This window comes from Prunus persica, chromosome G5 (genome assembly GCF_000346465.2).
Source record: "Prunus persica cultivar Lovell chromosome G5, Prunus_persica_NCBIv2, whole genome shotgun sequence".
NCBI lineage: Eukaryota > Viridiplantae > Streptophyta > Magnoliopsida > Rosales > Rosaceae > Prunus > Prunus persica.
In genome coordinates this window covers 12,916,496-12,931,270 of record NC_034013.1, presented here as the reverse complement: position 1 = coordinate 12,931,270, position 14,775 = coordinate 12,916,496, and the positions used below count along the sequence as shown (strand labels likewise).

At 38.0% G+C, this 14,775-nt stretch overlaps 2 protein-coding genes and 1 pseudogene across 6 annotated transcripts; 2 read left to right on the top strand and 1 right to left on the bottom strand.

Annotated features, from left to right (window-relative positions):
• LOC18777851 (probable cinnamyl alcohol dehydrogenase 1) lies at nucleotides 159-2,844 on the top strand. Of its 4 annotated transcripts, none has more exons than XM_020564518.1 (7): nucleotides 159-269; nucleotides 793-887; nucleotides 1,197-1,310; nucleotides 1,393-1,623; nucleotides 1,826-2,111; nucleotides 2,237-2,387; nucleotides 2,496-2,844. In XM_020564518.1, the coding sequence occupies exons 2-7, from the start codon at nucleotides 799-801 to the stop codon at nucleotides 2,690-2,692; spliced, it is 1,068 nt and encodes a 355-aa protein (XP_020420107.1). In that variant the 5' UTR covers nucleotides 159-269; nucleotides 793-798; the 3' UTR covers nucleotides 2,693-2,844. The 4 variants fall into 4 exon arrangements, with proteins under 4 accessions (XP_020420107.1, XP_020420108.1, XP_020420109.1 ...); XM_020564519.1 differs by having other exon boundaries at nucleotides 171-269; nucleotides 446-887; XM_020564520.1 differs by having other exon boundaries at nucleotides 173-269; nucleotides 691-887.
• Nucleotides 3,981-12,567, top strand: LOC18777905 (annotated as a pseudogene).
• Nucleotides 12,552-14,729, bottom strand: LOC18776477 (WAT1-related protein At5g07050). Of its 2 annotated transcripts, none has more exons than XM_007208810.2 (6): nucleotides 14,342-14,729; nucleotides 14,074-14,253; nucleotides 13,735-13,978; nucleotides 13,483-13,641; nucleotides 13,060-13,211; nucleotides 12,552-12,909 (listed from the first exon to the last, which is right to left on the bottom strand). In XM_007208810.2, exons 1-6 carry the CDS (start codon nucleotides 14,512-14,514, stop codon nucleotides 12,738-12,740), a joined length of 1,080 nt encoding a protein of 359 aa, XP_007208872.1. In that variant the 5' UTR covers nucleotides 14,515-14,729; the 3' UTR covers nucleotides 12,552-12,737. The 2 variants fall into 2 exon arrangements, with proteins under 2 accessions (XP_007208872.1, XP_020419945.1); XM_020564356.1 differs by having other exon boundaries at nucleotides 12,728-12,922.

The window sequence follows — 14,775 nt, the reverse complement described above, 5'->3', positions numbered from 1 at the left end:
TGGAACTTTTGAAGTTTATGTGGGTTTTAATTTTTAAGGGCATTTGTGTCTATTTAAATGAATTTTTGACTATATTTAAAAGATTTTATAAAAATTGACATTTTTAAAAGTGGGGTAAATTTGGGCTATTTTTGATAAAAACTCAATAAAGCCAACACAAGATAAAGAAGGCCCTGGTTCTGGACATTTCCAAACTACAACGACGAACAAACAAACAAAACTGAGCTCTCTCTCTCTGTGTTTCTCCATTCTTCTTCGTATCTTTTTGGGTAAACGCACCTTCCTCTTTTCTCTCTTCATTTCTTGTAATGCACTCAGTTCTTTCAACTTTTGTTGTTGTTGATAATTTAGATTTCTTTTATCTGCAATTCTCAATTTCAATCTTTGCATGCATAGCCTGTAAAGGATTAACCGATTGGAAACTGCTTTGTATGATTGAGAACAGATGAAAAGAGTATTAATTTTATTCTCAAGGACCCCACTCTCGCTCTGAGAGTGCAGGGCAGTGTTTGAATCTGAAATAGTCAACGGATATTTGACTGTCTGGCCCTGGACCATTAACTGCAGCTGTTTCTCTGATTTCAATCTCTTAAAAGCTGCAGCCTTTCTGTTTTTGTGGTTATGGAAATCATTCAATATCTGGGTTCCAACGATTTAACAGCAACAGACACCGATTGATATTTGATGTAGGATATTATGTTTCTATGTGTTTTGCCAATAAGCTGAGGCAATTTCGGAGGGAATGGTTGGTTCTGTTAGTTTTAACGAAACTGATGATTTATGATGGTATAGTTAACAATGAGCTCCGAGAGCGCAAATGAGAACTGCCTTGGATATGCTGCAAGGGATCCATCTGGAGTTCTATCTGAATACAAATTCAGCCGCAGGTTTGTTTTCAATCATTTTTACTGTCTATAAATTGCATGTATTAACTTCTCGATGAAAGATAACAATAGAAGACACTGCCTCTATCTTGTTGCAACACTTCAGAATTCCAAGTTCTCAATTGAGCATGAATCATGATCTGTTGATGGGAAGGCTTCTCATTGTTGCAATAGCATCAAGCTTTCAAAATGTTGGCTTTCTAGATTGTTACTTGCAATAAAGATCAAATTTTATGAATTTCTTGTCATTCCATTAGTTTCATAATGCCTTCTAGTTAATCGTTTGTCATTTGGTTCGTGTGCTTTCTTCAGGGCTCTTGGGATTGATGACATTTCCATAAAAATTACCCACTGTGGAGTTTGTTATGCTGATGTCATTTGGGCAAGAAACAAACATGGAGACTCAAAGTATCCTTTGGTGCCCGGGTATGTCGACTGACTGTATGATAAATATCTAACTCTTGTATTTTCCTTCTAAAACTTGTGGTTTGTGGCTATTTGCAACCAGACATGAGATTGCAGGTATTGTGAAAGAGGTAGGTTCCAATGTTCTTCGCTTCAAAGTTGGGGACCATATCGGAGTGGGAACTTATGTCAACTCATGCAGAGATTGTGAGTATTGTAATGAGGGATTTGAAGTCTATTGTGCGAAGGGTTCAGTCTACACTTTTAATGGTGTTGACGCGGATGGTACAATTACAAAAGGTGGATACTCCAGTCATATAGTTGTCCATGAAAGGTGTGAAATCTATGAAGCCAAATGCTTTTTGCATCCTTTTTCCTTGTGTTAATAAACTTTATACAATTCATGACTAGACAATCAGAATTCCTTTGATCTCCTCTCCTTAATCTTTCTGTGGTTGTAATTCTGTTCACCAAATGCTTTTCTAAAGTGGCATAATTCCAAGTTCATAACATGCTTCTATGAAATCATCTTACAGGTACTGCTTCAAGATACCTGACAACTATCCATTGGCTTCAGCAGCACCTCTGCTTTGTGCTGGAATTACTGTTTATGCTCCTATGAAGCGCCACAAGATGAATCAACCTGGTAAATCTCTAGGAGTGATTGGTCTTGGTGGTCTTGGTCACATGGCAGTGAAGTTTGGGAAGGCATTTGGTTTACATGTAACAGTTTTCAGCACAAGTGTATCGAAGAAAGAGGAAGCCCTAAGCCAGCTTGGTGCAGATAAGTTTGTGGTCTCATCCGACCAAGAGCAGATGACGGTAAAAATACATAGGTTTTCTTATAAAGCAAGTGTTTTTTTTATACCTGATCAGTGATCATATGAAAACAATAGAGAGGACTTATTCTTTGGTTTAATATTTATTGGTTATCGTTTTCTATGCAGGCCTTGGTGAAGTCATTGGACTTTCTAATTGATACAGCATCTGGTGATCATCCATTCGATCCATATATGGCATTGTTGAAGACTGGTGGAACTCTGGTCTTGGTGGGATTCCCCAGTGAAGTCAAATTCAGTCCTGCAAGCCTCAATCTGGGTACTTTTGCATTTTTCAAACGATTGATAATTTGGTTTCATATATCCAACTCTCTTGGTAGTGGTAAAGTTGCAAGTATAATGAACTCGTGCATTTACCTTTTGGCAGGTATGAAAACCATCTCTGGCAGTGTGACAGGCGGAACGAAGGATACGCAAGAAATGATAGATTTCTGTGCTGCTCATGAAATTCACCCAATGATTGAAATAATTCCAATTCAATATGCAACGGAAGCTCTCGAGAGGCTAGTAAAAAAAGATGTGAAATACCGGTTTGTAATTGATATTGAAAACTCCCTGAAATGAGTGCTAACCATGGTAGTAGAGACAGGGGAATAAAAGAGTTTACTGGAAGTTTCTAAGAGCAGATGAGAAAACTGAATGATGTATTTCTTACTGAATCGTTGTACAGTACAGTATTTATATATAAATCTACTTAGTCTCTTTGCTTAATGAGTAAATAACCGTGCTAACAGCTGACAGCTAAGCAAACCAACCTCCTAACAATTCTAACAGCTCTAACCAACTCTAACCATTGGGTAAACAATGAGGCCATAAAAGAAAATAAGATTTCCCTTTTTGATACATATTAATAAATTCGTATGTTTCGAACTCAAAGGATCTACCGGCATTCATTTATAGTTGGGCTTGGGCGGTAATCATTTAGCCTTTGTGGAATTGCATCTGGGATTTGGTCTTCTGCATCATTATAAAACTGAAATCTTTTACATCAACTGTTCTTATGACCATTTTCTTTCACTAATAACAGGATTCATCACTGAAGTATCATTATGTATTTAATCACCTGCAGAACCCTTGGTTGCTTTTGAAAATAGAGCAAGAAAAGAAGATTGCAATGATGCACAAAAGCATATCCTGGTGGTAAAGTGATAACAGAGGCCAAAGCCTCAGGGCTAAATGCATTTAAGATTAGTGGCCTGGCCTCCCAAGAAAGAGAAAACCTTTAATAATCATTTCCAGAAAGTGAAGATAAGAGAACCACTAGTGCAGAAAAGTGTACCCGCCGCCTTAATTATCTTGACCTATGGCAATTGGAAAACAAGAAAAAGACGGAGACAGGCATCTATACTAATATAAAAAATGCAACTAATGGCTAAAGGCTTTGCTAAACGGTAGAAAGACAAAATAAGTGATGAGATAACAAGAGCCCGTCTGGTAATATTTTTAGATAAAATTTTCAGAGAATTAAAACGTGAAAACAAATTTGTATTTTCAGGATTCGAGAATGTATTTGATAAATTAATTGATAAACAGATTGAGGAAATAAAAACATTGAAAACGCGTTTGGTAACATAAATAATGAAAATTGTATAATTTAACAAATAAAATAAAATCTGATATTTTTCAAAGACTGAAATTATCATTAAAAAAATCTCAAAAAGCAGTCTTTCAGCACCCTCCCTTCCCTTCTCTTTTTTCTGCTTTCTTTCTTCCCCTTCTCTCCTTTCTCTTTTCTTCTTCTTCCCATCCCAGGCCCCATCTCTCTCTCTCTCTCTCTCTCTCTCTCTCTCTCTCTCTCCTTGGCAGTTTGCTGAGTGTGTGGTGGTACTTCGATTTGGTACAGGTGGAATTGATGGTAGGGTCAATTGGGTTCGACTGGGTGGTGGTGCGATTAGCAGGTGGCTGGTCTGTTGTGGTGATTGTGGTTCGATTGGCCTGTAGTGGCTGTTGGGTGGTATTTGACGATCGTGGTTATGGCTTCTGCACTATTTTTTTTCCCAGTGAATTATTCTCTGAAAATGAAAACATCATTTCTGCGTTTTCAGTGAATTATAACTAAAAGGTTGAAAATGATTTCAGAAATCTCATTGTTTTGTGAGAATGAAAACGGAAAACGGCCTCCGAAAACACCACCGAACGGGCCTCGGCTATATTCGGGTATTTTCTTATTTTTAAAACAATAGTATAGCCGAGCGGCTTTACTATGTTCGGTAATTTTGTTTTTAAAAATAGTTTTTAGTTTTTTTAAAAAAAGGTAGAGCCGGCTATACCTGTTTTCACACGTATAAATAGTACAGCCGTGCGGCTATACGTGGGAATTTTTTATTTTTTAAAAAAAGTTATTTTGGCACGTGGGCGCTTAAGCGCTCCTTTTTTTTATAAATAGTATAGCCGCACGGCTATACTCGGGATTTTTAAAAAATAATTTAAAAATATTATAGCCGTGCGGCTAGACCAGGGATTTTTTAATTTTTTTTTTAAATAAAACAGTATAGCCAGACGGCTTTACTACAGTAATATTTTTTTAAAAAAAATAGTATAGCCGCGCAGCTATACTTAGTTTTTGTATAAATAGTATAGCCGTGCGGCCATACTAATTTGAAGAATCATTTATAAAACCGAGTATAGCCGATCGGCTTCTCATTGCAGCTTTCTCCTTAACCTTTCAGAATGTTGCGATTGTGATCAGTCATAAAAGTTAAGAACTTATTACGATAATTACATCATACGATTTCCGTGAAGGTCGACTTATTATGAATATATTCTAATTAATCAGGGCTCTTGGCACTGATGTTTCCATAAAAATTACCCACTGTGGAGTTTGCTATGCTGATGTAATTTGGACCAGAAACCAACATGGAGACTCAAAAGTATCCTGTTGTCCCTGGGTATGTGGACTGATTCTATAACAGATATATTAAGTAACCCTTAATTTATTCTCCTTCTAATTAAAGTCATCTGTTCTGTTTGTGATTATTTGGAACCAGGCATGAGATTGCTGGCATTGTAAAAGAGGTGGCTTCCAATGTTCAGCGCTTCAAAGTTGGTGACCATATGGGGGTGGGAACTCATGTCAACTCATGCAGAGATTGTGAGTACTGCAATGACAGATTCAATGGTGTTGATGCTGATGGTACAATCACAAAAGGAGGATACTCCAGTCATATATTTGTCCATGAATGGTATGAATTGAACTACCTTTTTGCCCTCTCCTCAAATTTCACATCTAAATGGCCTGTATTGCAGGTACTGCTTCAACATACCAGAAAACTATCCATTGGCTTCGGCAGCCCCTCTACTTTGTGCTGGAATTACTGTTTATGCTTCGATGGTATGCCACGAGATGAACCAACATGGTAAATTCGAGGGTGATTGGCCTTGGTGGCCTAGGTCACATGGCAGTGAAGTTTGGCAAAAGGCATTTGGTTTGAATGTAACAATTTTCAGCACTAGCATATCCAAGAAAGAGGAAGCTTTAAGTCAGCTGGGTGCAGATAACTTCGTGGTCTCATCTGACAGAAATCAGATGAAGGTAAAAATACATAAAGTTTCTTACCTCATCATCACATGAACAATAGAAAAAATAGTGGAAAGGATGGCTTATCCTATAGGTTTAGTATTTGTCGGTTATTATTTGCTATGTAGGCCCTGGTGAAGTCAGTAGACTTTATAATTGATATAGCATCTGGTGATCACCCTTTTGTTCCATACATGGAACTATTGAAAACTGGTGGAGTTCTGGTGTTATGGTGGGATTCCCCAGTGAAGTCAAAATCAGTCCTGCCAACCTCAATATCGGTACATTGGCATGTTTCAAATGATTGAAATGACAGTTTTATATATCCAACTGTTATCGTGATTAGTGATAATCAAGCAGCGTAGACTTTGGAGACCACAGCCTGTGAGACCAGAGAGCCAAAGTTGGACAAAGAACTAAACTAGGACATTACATGACATAAAAAGGTGTCATCTTAATTCAATTATAAAATCACCTGGAGGATTAGCCATGCACTCCATGCAATGTGACTCGTCAGAATAAGAAGAGTCCCCTTGATCCAGTTTTCCTTAACATGCCTCATCTCCACCAATATGATTCGTGTTTATTGATTGTGAGGCGCGGGCGGATTGTGATGGACATCTACTCTCCCATCTTTCCTGTAGAATCTGAGCAACTGTTTTTTATAAAGGGAGAAAAGCATGTAATCTGATTCACATATTTCTTTCTTTTCATTTTTTATTCTATATAGTCACGTGTGACCAAAACCAGGATTTGCAATATATGTGTAATTGATATTGGAAAATCAACATATCTCTGTCTTCCCATCATAATATTCTGTTCCCTGCAACTGCAAGAGAATCAACACTTACGTAAATTTGTCCTGAAGAACAGCTGCTACAATATCCTGCTAGAAACCTTTGTGAGTATAGGAACCAAATGAAAAAGACACCGCACAAATTTTGCCTTACTTAAAAATGACCAGATGATGACCTAGAAGGTTTACACCCCATGCCAATGTGCTGGTACAAACCAATACCTATAATTTAATACATCTGCCTAATCAGTATATAGATTAAGAAAATGATCTTTTTATATTCTTTTCCTAATGTGTTTTTCAGGAAAGACTCATGCTTACTGAGGTAAAACAAAAATGCCTGAATCTTGTTCCTCAACCAGAGATCTATCTTTGTCATTCAGACCGGCATGGTGTAATCCAATGCCAAACTGCAAGGTGTGCCTCAGGTTAAAGAACCATCTGCTGGGCTTCTTCTGGCTTACTAAGAAACTGCCTTGGATGTTCATCTGACTTTGCCAATTTTAATAACAGAAAAGCACAAAAAAAAAAAATCGAATCAAAGCAGCAGCCGAAACCGAAGAAAAAAATAATCCAAGCTTGAGTTGAGAGAGAGGCTCAAGACCGAGTATTTGAATTTTGAAGATTGGACTGCCAGTGCAAGCTTCGTGTTCGTTTCTCTGTCTCTTCATTTCACTCGCGCACCACATTCCTCTGCGAGTGCAAGCTTCGTCTGTCATCATTTGGCAAAAAAAGGATGCTCAGACCCGTCCAGGCCGCCTAGAACCACCCAGGCCGCCTAGGCGCCGCCTAGAACCGCCCAGGCCGCCTATATCCGCCTAGATCCGCCCAGGCTGACTAGACGCCGCCTAATTCCCTTACAGCATCATAGTTGTTATCTTAGTGAAGATTTCAATAGTTGAATGACATTTGATGGTTTTCATAGAGAGAGTCCAATCCAATCCAATCAACCCAGCAGCTGAAACGAAAGAACAAATTTCGAAGCTTGAGTTGAGAGAGAGAGAGAGAGAGAGAGAGAGGCTCAAGACCGAGTCTTTGAAGCTTGGAAGCGCTTATAGAGAAGCGAAATGGCTGTGAATGCGAGTGCAAGCTTCGTGTTGTGTTCGTTTTGAACACATTTGAAGAGTATAGCCCGGCTACACCTTTAAAATATTCGAATATATTTAACCAGTATAGCCGGGCGGCTATACTCTTTGAATATACAATTTTGTCATGTTATTTTAGGGTTTAGGGCTAAAATTCCATTTTAGCTAATTAGGATAGAGTTCTTTCTTCAATTATTTTATTTATACATGTGATATTGGGGAATGAGAATTTAAATTCTTTCTGATACCTTCCATTCTAATGAGTTCCAGCTATTAGCCTATTAGGCAAGAATAAAAAATGGATTTTATTTATGAGAAATAATACGGGTTAAACCCATAAATAAAATAAAATAAAATAAATATTAAAAAAAAAGGGATCCACCAACATTTTAGAGATAAAAGAATTTTGAATTTTAGAGTATAAAATTGCTTGTGTAAGAATTTACTTTCTAAAATGCATCCATCGTAATTATAAACTAAACCCAATGACAGCTTTTTTCTCATTGCACTTGAAAACCTGCCCTTCTGCTTTGAGATACATCAGTATATTCTCTGCATATGAAAAATTGGATACAAAACATTCTAATGAGACAACGAAGAGAAGAGTTTTGAAATAAATTGAAGGTATCAGAAGTCATATGGCATTGATATATATGAACTATTCTAAATAAGATTTCAAACAACGTGTTAGATGAGAAGTAGCATCTCATTCTTACATATACCATATCCACGTGCACCTGAAATTCCCAATGTTAAGATGGGAGAAAAGTGCAATACCTCTCTTGTATCTCGCAAGAGTAGGAGATCCAACCTTTCATGAGGACGCCGGTTTGATAAAGAAGCAAGTTGCATCCAATCATACATTAATACCGGCAAACTATCCATTGGCTTTGGCAGCCCCTCTACTTTGTGCTGGAATTACTGTTTTTGCTTCGATGGTACCCCATAAGATGAACCAACCTGGTAAATCTCTAGGGGTGATTGGCCTTGGTGGCCTAGGTCACATGGCAGTGAAGTTTGGCAAGGCATTTGGCTTGAATGTAACAATTTTCAGCACTAGCATATCCAAGAAAGAGGAAGCTTTAAGTCAGCTGGGTGCAGATAACTTTGTGGTCTCATCTAACAGAAATCAGATGAAGGTAAAAATACATAAAGTTTCTTACCTCATCGCATGAACAGTAGAAAAAATAGTGGAAATGATGGCTTATCCTATAGGTTTAGTATTTATCGGTTATTGTTTGCCATGTAGGCCCTGGTGAAGTCAGTAGACTTTATAATTGATATAGCATCTGGTGATCACCCTTTGATCCATACATGGAACTATTGAAACTGGTGGAGTTCTGGTCTTATGGTGGGATTCCCCAGTGGAATTCACAATCAGTTTACCAGGGTTTAACTTACTTGATAGTGCAACTATAAAGAACCATTTTATTAGTGGAAATTATTTTTAAGTGTAAGTGAGGTGTTCTTAGAGATTTTGGCTCAAAGACAAACATTTAAAAACTGAAGATTGTGCAAATGAAAGATTTGCCATCACATTTCTTACTTTAAAAACCAATAACCTGCATAAAATAATCCCAGAATTCCACAATTTATGTTTGGCAACAGAAACCCAAAATATAGTAAAACTTACTCATCAAAATTTTCATACAAGATTTTAAAAAAAAAACCAAAACAAAAAAGAAAGAGAAAAAAAGAAGAGTACAGATGAAAAACTCAAAATCAAAATCAGAAAAAGCACTCTTAACAAGTACAAATCCCTAAAATCTAATCACTCCTCTTCTCACTCACATAATAAATTCCATCAAGAAACTTCCTAATATCCTTGTTCTTCACATGGCACTTCTGGTTTATGAGAGCAGCAGACCTCGACACCAACGCAGACCCGCCCTGGCTCCCAGACCCGCCTAGATCCGCCCAGACCACCTAGGGGCCGCCCAGACCGCCTAAGGGCCGCCTAGCTCCGCCCAGACCCCCTAACTACGAGTTCGAGTCTCTCTCCGTTGCTACCATGGCGCCCAATTTACGTATGTTTCTGATTTTGCAATTTTTTTTGTTTGTTTAAATGGAAGAACGATTATCACAGAGTTTCTTCTAAGGATTTTAAGATTTTATAGCATCAGAGTTGTTATCATAGTGGAGATTTCAATTGTGTGGCATTTGATAGTATAGCCGGACGGCTATACTCTTTAAATATACAATTTTGTCGTATTATTTAGGGTTTAGGGCTAAAATACCACTTCAGCTAAATGGGCTAGAGTTATTTCTTCAATTTTTTTTATTTATATAACCGATACTGGGGAATGAGAATTTGAATTCTTTCCGATACCTCCTCCCATTCTAATGATTTCCGACTATTAAGCCATTGCGCAAGAATAAAAAAAACGGATTTTATTTATGAGAAAAAATGGCCTAGGTCTTTTTTTTTTTTTGGGTGAAATGGGGGGAAAGACCCCAAGGAATAGAACTACAACAAATCAACACAAACAAGACGGGGACGAGACACCCCAATCAAGTCGTCAGTAACTAAAGAACCTATCCAACTTGGAGCAAAATCAAAATAACACACGCCAAGACCCATGTTATAGCTCCAGTTAGCTAATCCGTTTGCGACACAATTCTTTTCTCTGTAGATATGCCTAACAGCACAGCTGTCAAACTGGTTCATGAGCTTACCACAACTAGCCACAATACCGGCAAGCGGATGGAGTGTAGCTAAAACAGGCTGCATCACTGAAGTAAGCGGCCTAGGTCATTTACCCTTGTGGAATTGCATCTGGGATTTGGTCTTCTGCATCATTATAAAACTGAAATCGTTTACATCAACTGTTCTTATGACCATTTTCTTTCACTAATAACAGGATTCATCACTGAAGTATCATTGTGTATTTAATCACCTGCAGAACCCTTGGTTGCTTTTGAAAATAGAGCAAGAAAAGAAGATTGCAATGATGCACAAAAGCATATCCTGGTGGTAAAGTGATAACAGAGGCCAAAGCCTCAGGGCTAAATACATTTAAGATTAGTGGCCTGGCCTCCCAAGAAAGAGAAAACCTTTAATAATCATTTCCAGAAAGTGAAGATAAGAGAACCACTAGTGCAGAAAAGTGTACCCGCCGCCTTAATTATCTTGACCTATGGCACTTGGAAAACAAGAAAAAGATGGAGACAGGCATCTATACCAATATAAAAAATGCAACTAATGGCTAAAGGCTTTGCTAAACGGTAGAAAGACAAAATAAGTGGTGAGATCACCAAGAAGTGCGTCGGAAATGAAAATTCGGTGTTATTATAAAATGAAAGATTATCATCATTGAGAGATATCAGTAAACCAGTCATGTAAGAATTGCTCAACTAACCCGGATATATTATAATCCTGCTGCTGTATGAGTGTTGATTAATGGATAATATATTCAGATTCCATTTCTCATGAGGAATAATGATCCAGTGATGACAAGGTATATACCAAGATGAAGCTGAGTTGGTGAATTTGCTATACATAGAACATCGAAATAGTCTCGCCGCGCGGCTATACTCGGGTTCTTTTTATTTTTAAAACAATAGTATAGCCGGGCGGCTTTACTAAGTTCGGTAATTTTTTTTAAAAAAATAGTCTAGCCGTTCGGCTATGCGAGATTTTTTTAGTTTTTTCAAAAACGAGTCGAGCCGAGAGGCTATATCTGTGCCGTGCGGCTATACTTGGGAATTTTTTATTTTTAAAAAATAGTATAGCCGGGTGGCTATACGTATTTTGACACATGGGCGCCTAAGCGCTCCTTTTTTGTAAATAGTATCGCCGACCGGCTATACTCGGTTTTATAAATAATTTTAAAATAGTATAGCCGAGCGGCTATACCGGTTGCACATGGGCCCTCTCTTTAGATAGACCCGGGGTTTTTTAATTTTTTCAATAAAACAGTATAGCCGGACGGCTTTACTATAGCAATATTTTTTTTAATAAAAATAGTATAGCCGTTCATGGGAGTGGGAACTCATGTCAACTCATGCAGAGATTGTGAGTACTGCAATGACAGATTTAATGGTGTTGATGCTGATGGTACAATCACAAAAGGAGGATACTCCAGTCATATATTTGTCCATGAATGGTATGAATTGAACTGCCTTTTTGCCCTCTCCTCAAATTTCACATCTAAATGGCCTGTATTGCAGGTACTGCTTCAACATACCAGAAAACTATCCATTGGCTTCGGCAGCCCCTCTACTTTGTGCTGGAATTACTGTTTATGCTTCGATGGTATGCCACGAGATGAACCAACATGGTAAATTCTAGGGTGATTGGCCTTGGTGGCCTAGGTCACATGGCAGTGAAGTTTGGCAAGGCATTTGGCTTGAATGTAACAATTTTCAGCACTAGCATATCCAAGGAAGAGGAAGCTTTAGGTCAGCTGGGTGCAGATAACTTTGTGGTCTCATCTGACAGAAATCAGATGAAGGTAAAAAATACATAAAGTTTCTGACCTCATCACATGAACAATAGAAAAAAATAGTGGAAATGATCGCTTATCCTATAGGTTTAGTATTTATCGGTTATTGTTTGCCATGTAGGCCCTGGTGAAGTCAGTAGACTTTATAATTGAGATAGCATCTGGTGATCACCCTTTTGATCCATACATGGAACTATTGAAACTGGTGGAGTTCTGGTGTTATGGTGGGATTCCCCAGAGAAGTCAAAATCAGTCCTGCCAACCTTAATATCGGTACATTGGCATGTTTCAAATGATTGAAATGACAGTTTTATATATCCAACTGTTATTGCAATTGCAAGTATATATAATGAACTCCATGCATTGACCTTTTCGCAGGTATGAAAACCATTTCTGGTAGTGTAACAGGTGGAACAAAGGATATCCAAGAAATGATAGATTTCTGTGCTTCATATGGAATTCATCCAATGATTGAAATAATTCCAATTCAATCTGCAAATGAAGCTATTGAGAGGCTACTAAAAAGTGTTGTGATATACCGGTTTGTGATTGATATTGAAAACTACCTGAAATGACACCATGAAAGAGAACAAGGATTTCTCTTGTTGATTTGTTGTATTAATAAGTTCATATGGATTGGATTGTAGGACTCAAACCACTATCAATTTGGCAATCATTTATAGTTAGGTGGTGCGCATTTACCTCTGTGAAATTTTATCTGGGATTGATCTTCTGTATAATGTGTAAAGAAACTCAACTCTTATGATCATGTCCTTTCTCTAGCGACTGGATTTGTGACTGAAATATCATTCTCCAGCACTTTAATGTCTTCAAGTACCCCTTTTCCATTCTCTGTCTGTTCAGCAACAAGATTGTCTTTCCTCTTTCCCCACAGCACACAGTAGAGACCCACAATAATGAGAAACGTTCCGATCAAGCTGGACACCACCACTTACACAAAATCCACATTGAATTTGTGACTATTTTTCATGACAAACTAACTACCGTGATAGAATGGATAAATGAAACCATCAAATTTGGAAGTAGTAAGATGGAACAGGAAGAGTTGTTTGTGTTCTTCAGGTTACCTGCCAAAGTGAAGTCGCTCTGCGAAAGCAAGTGCCGAGAATAATGCCACTATAACGACTTGAAGTGGACTAAACATAGCTGCAAAAACTGGTCCCCTGTAACTGATGCACCATGTTTGTAGGTAGTAGGCTAATGCTGAGATTACAACTCCCTATTGCAAAAGTAAGGAGTGGATGAAGACCAGAACTTGTGACAGATTCAAATATCTCTTATACCAACAAGGAGAAAAACACCCAAGACACAACAAAATAGGATGTCCCATTGATTTACTTTATACACACACACAAGACAATGTTCTCTTCTACATGTTCTGCTGTGAGGTTTTCAAATCGAACCACAGATTTGGATAAGAATTTGCATGATCAATTGTTGAAATCGACGTTGTGAACCTAATAATAAGATATGAGAAAGAGAACACTCACGCAGTAGACGATGGTTAGAAGTTGCAGGTTCCACTCCAGTCTCCATGAAATTGGATTTCTTGCGAAAAACAGGGCAAGAAAAGAAGATTGCAACGACGCGAAAAAGCATATCATCGTGGTTAGCGATAATCGAGCAGTGTAGACTTTGGAGACCACAGCCTGTGAGACCAGAGAGCCAAAGTTGGACAAAGAACTAAACTTGGACATTACATGACATAAAAGGGTGTCATCTTAATTCAATTATAAAATCACCTGGAGGATTAGCCATGCACTCCATGCAATGTGACTCGTCAGAATAAGAAGAGCCCCCTTGATCCAGTTTTCCTTAACATGCCTCATCTCAGCAACAGATATATTTATCAGTGGCCTCTTTACAAAACCTCTAAATAGGTATCCTCCTTTCCAGAAAGTGAAAACAAGAGAACCACCAATGCAGAAAAGTGTGCCAGCCACCTTAGCTTGACCTCTAGCAGTTCTAATCTTCAACTTCTCCAACCTGTGTAAGAACAAACAAATTGCAGAACAGGAAAGAAGAACATTTATATTCCCCTTTCTAATTAAGCAAGGGAGAGGAAAGGACAGAGAATATACCCAAGTAGAACTGCCATTAGAAATGTCAAGCTGGGAATAACATTACTCAAGGCACATGCAACTGTTGGAGAAGTGTATGCTAAACCAGCATAGTACACATTCAGATGGATGGTGGTTCCAAATAATGCAAGCATAAAAATTTTTGCAGCTACAGAAAATGAAAGTGAAGGCCTTTGCTTCCTGCTTTGCAAATCCATTCAAGAATTAGTTTTCTCTGTTTTTACTGCCTGGAAATATGAAGAGGTGCAAGAATGAATTGATAGCTTACCTTTCAAGTACATATGCAAATGGTCCTACCAAAACCATGGCCATAACATGCCGGTAAACGACGAAGACAATCGGATTGAGTCCTTCTGCAAGGGAGAATTTTATGAGGATGTTTGATCCACCATATATGAGCTGAACCAGTACCATTGCCAGGTAATAAGAGCATCCCTCCATTGATATGGATATGAAACTTTCTTGGACTAATTTAAAGTTCGGATCACAGCTTCAAGTTTTAATGGGTTGGGTTTTTAGTGGAATTCACAATCAGTTTACCAATTCTAAAAAGGCATGACACCTTACTTTTTCCAGGGTTTAACTTACTTGATAGTGCAACTATAAAGAACCATTTTTGGGGGATTTTTGTTAGTGCAAATTATTTTTAAGTGTAAGTGAGGTGTTCTTCCAGATTGTGCAAATGAAAGATTTCTCACTTTA

Excerpts from the sequence above, each read along its gene's own strand:
- LOC18777851 (XM_020564518.1), top strand. The coding sequence starts at position 799 with ATGAGCTCCGAGAGCGCAAATGAGAACTGCCTTGGATATGCTGCAAGG. Across the intron at positions 1,311-1,392 it reads AAGTATCCTTTGGTGCCCGG|ACATGAGATTGCAGGTATTG; the intron begins GTATGTCGACTG and ends ATTTGCAACCAG. Across the intron at positions 2,112-2,236 it reads CCGACCAAGAGCAGATGACG|GCCTTGGTGAAGTCATTGGA; the intron begins GTAAAAATACAT and ends TTTTCTATGCAG.
- LOC18776477 (XM_007208810.2), bottom strand. The coding sequence starts at position 14,514 with ATGGAGGGATGCTCTTATTACCTGGCAATGGTACTGGTTCAGCTCATA. Across the intron at positions 13,979-14,073 it reads CTAATGGCAGTTCTACTTGG|GTTGGAGAAGTTGAAGATTA; the intron begins GTATATTCTCTG and ends GTTCTTACACAG. Across the intron at positions 13,642-13,734 it reads GTGCATGGCTAATCCTCCAG|GCTGTGGTCTCCAAAGTCTA; the intron begins GTGATTTTATAA and ends CTGGTCTCACAG.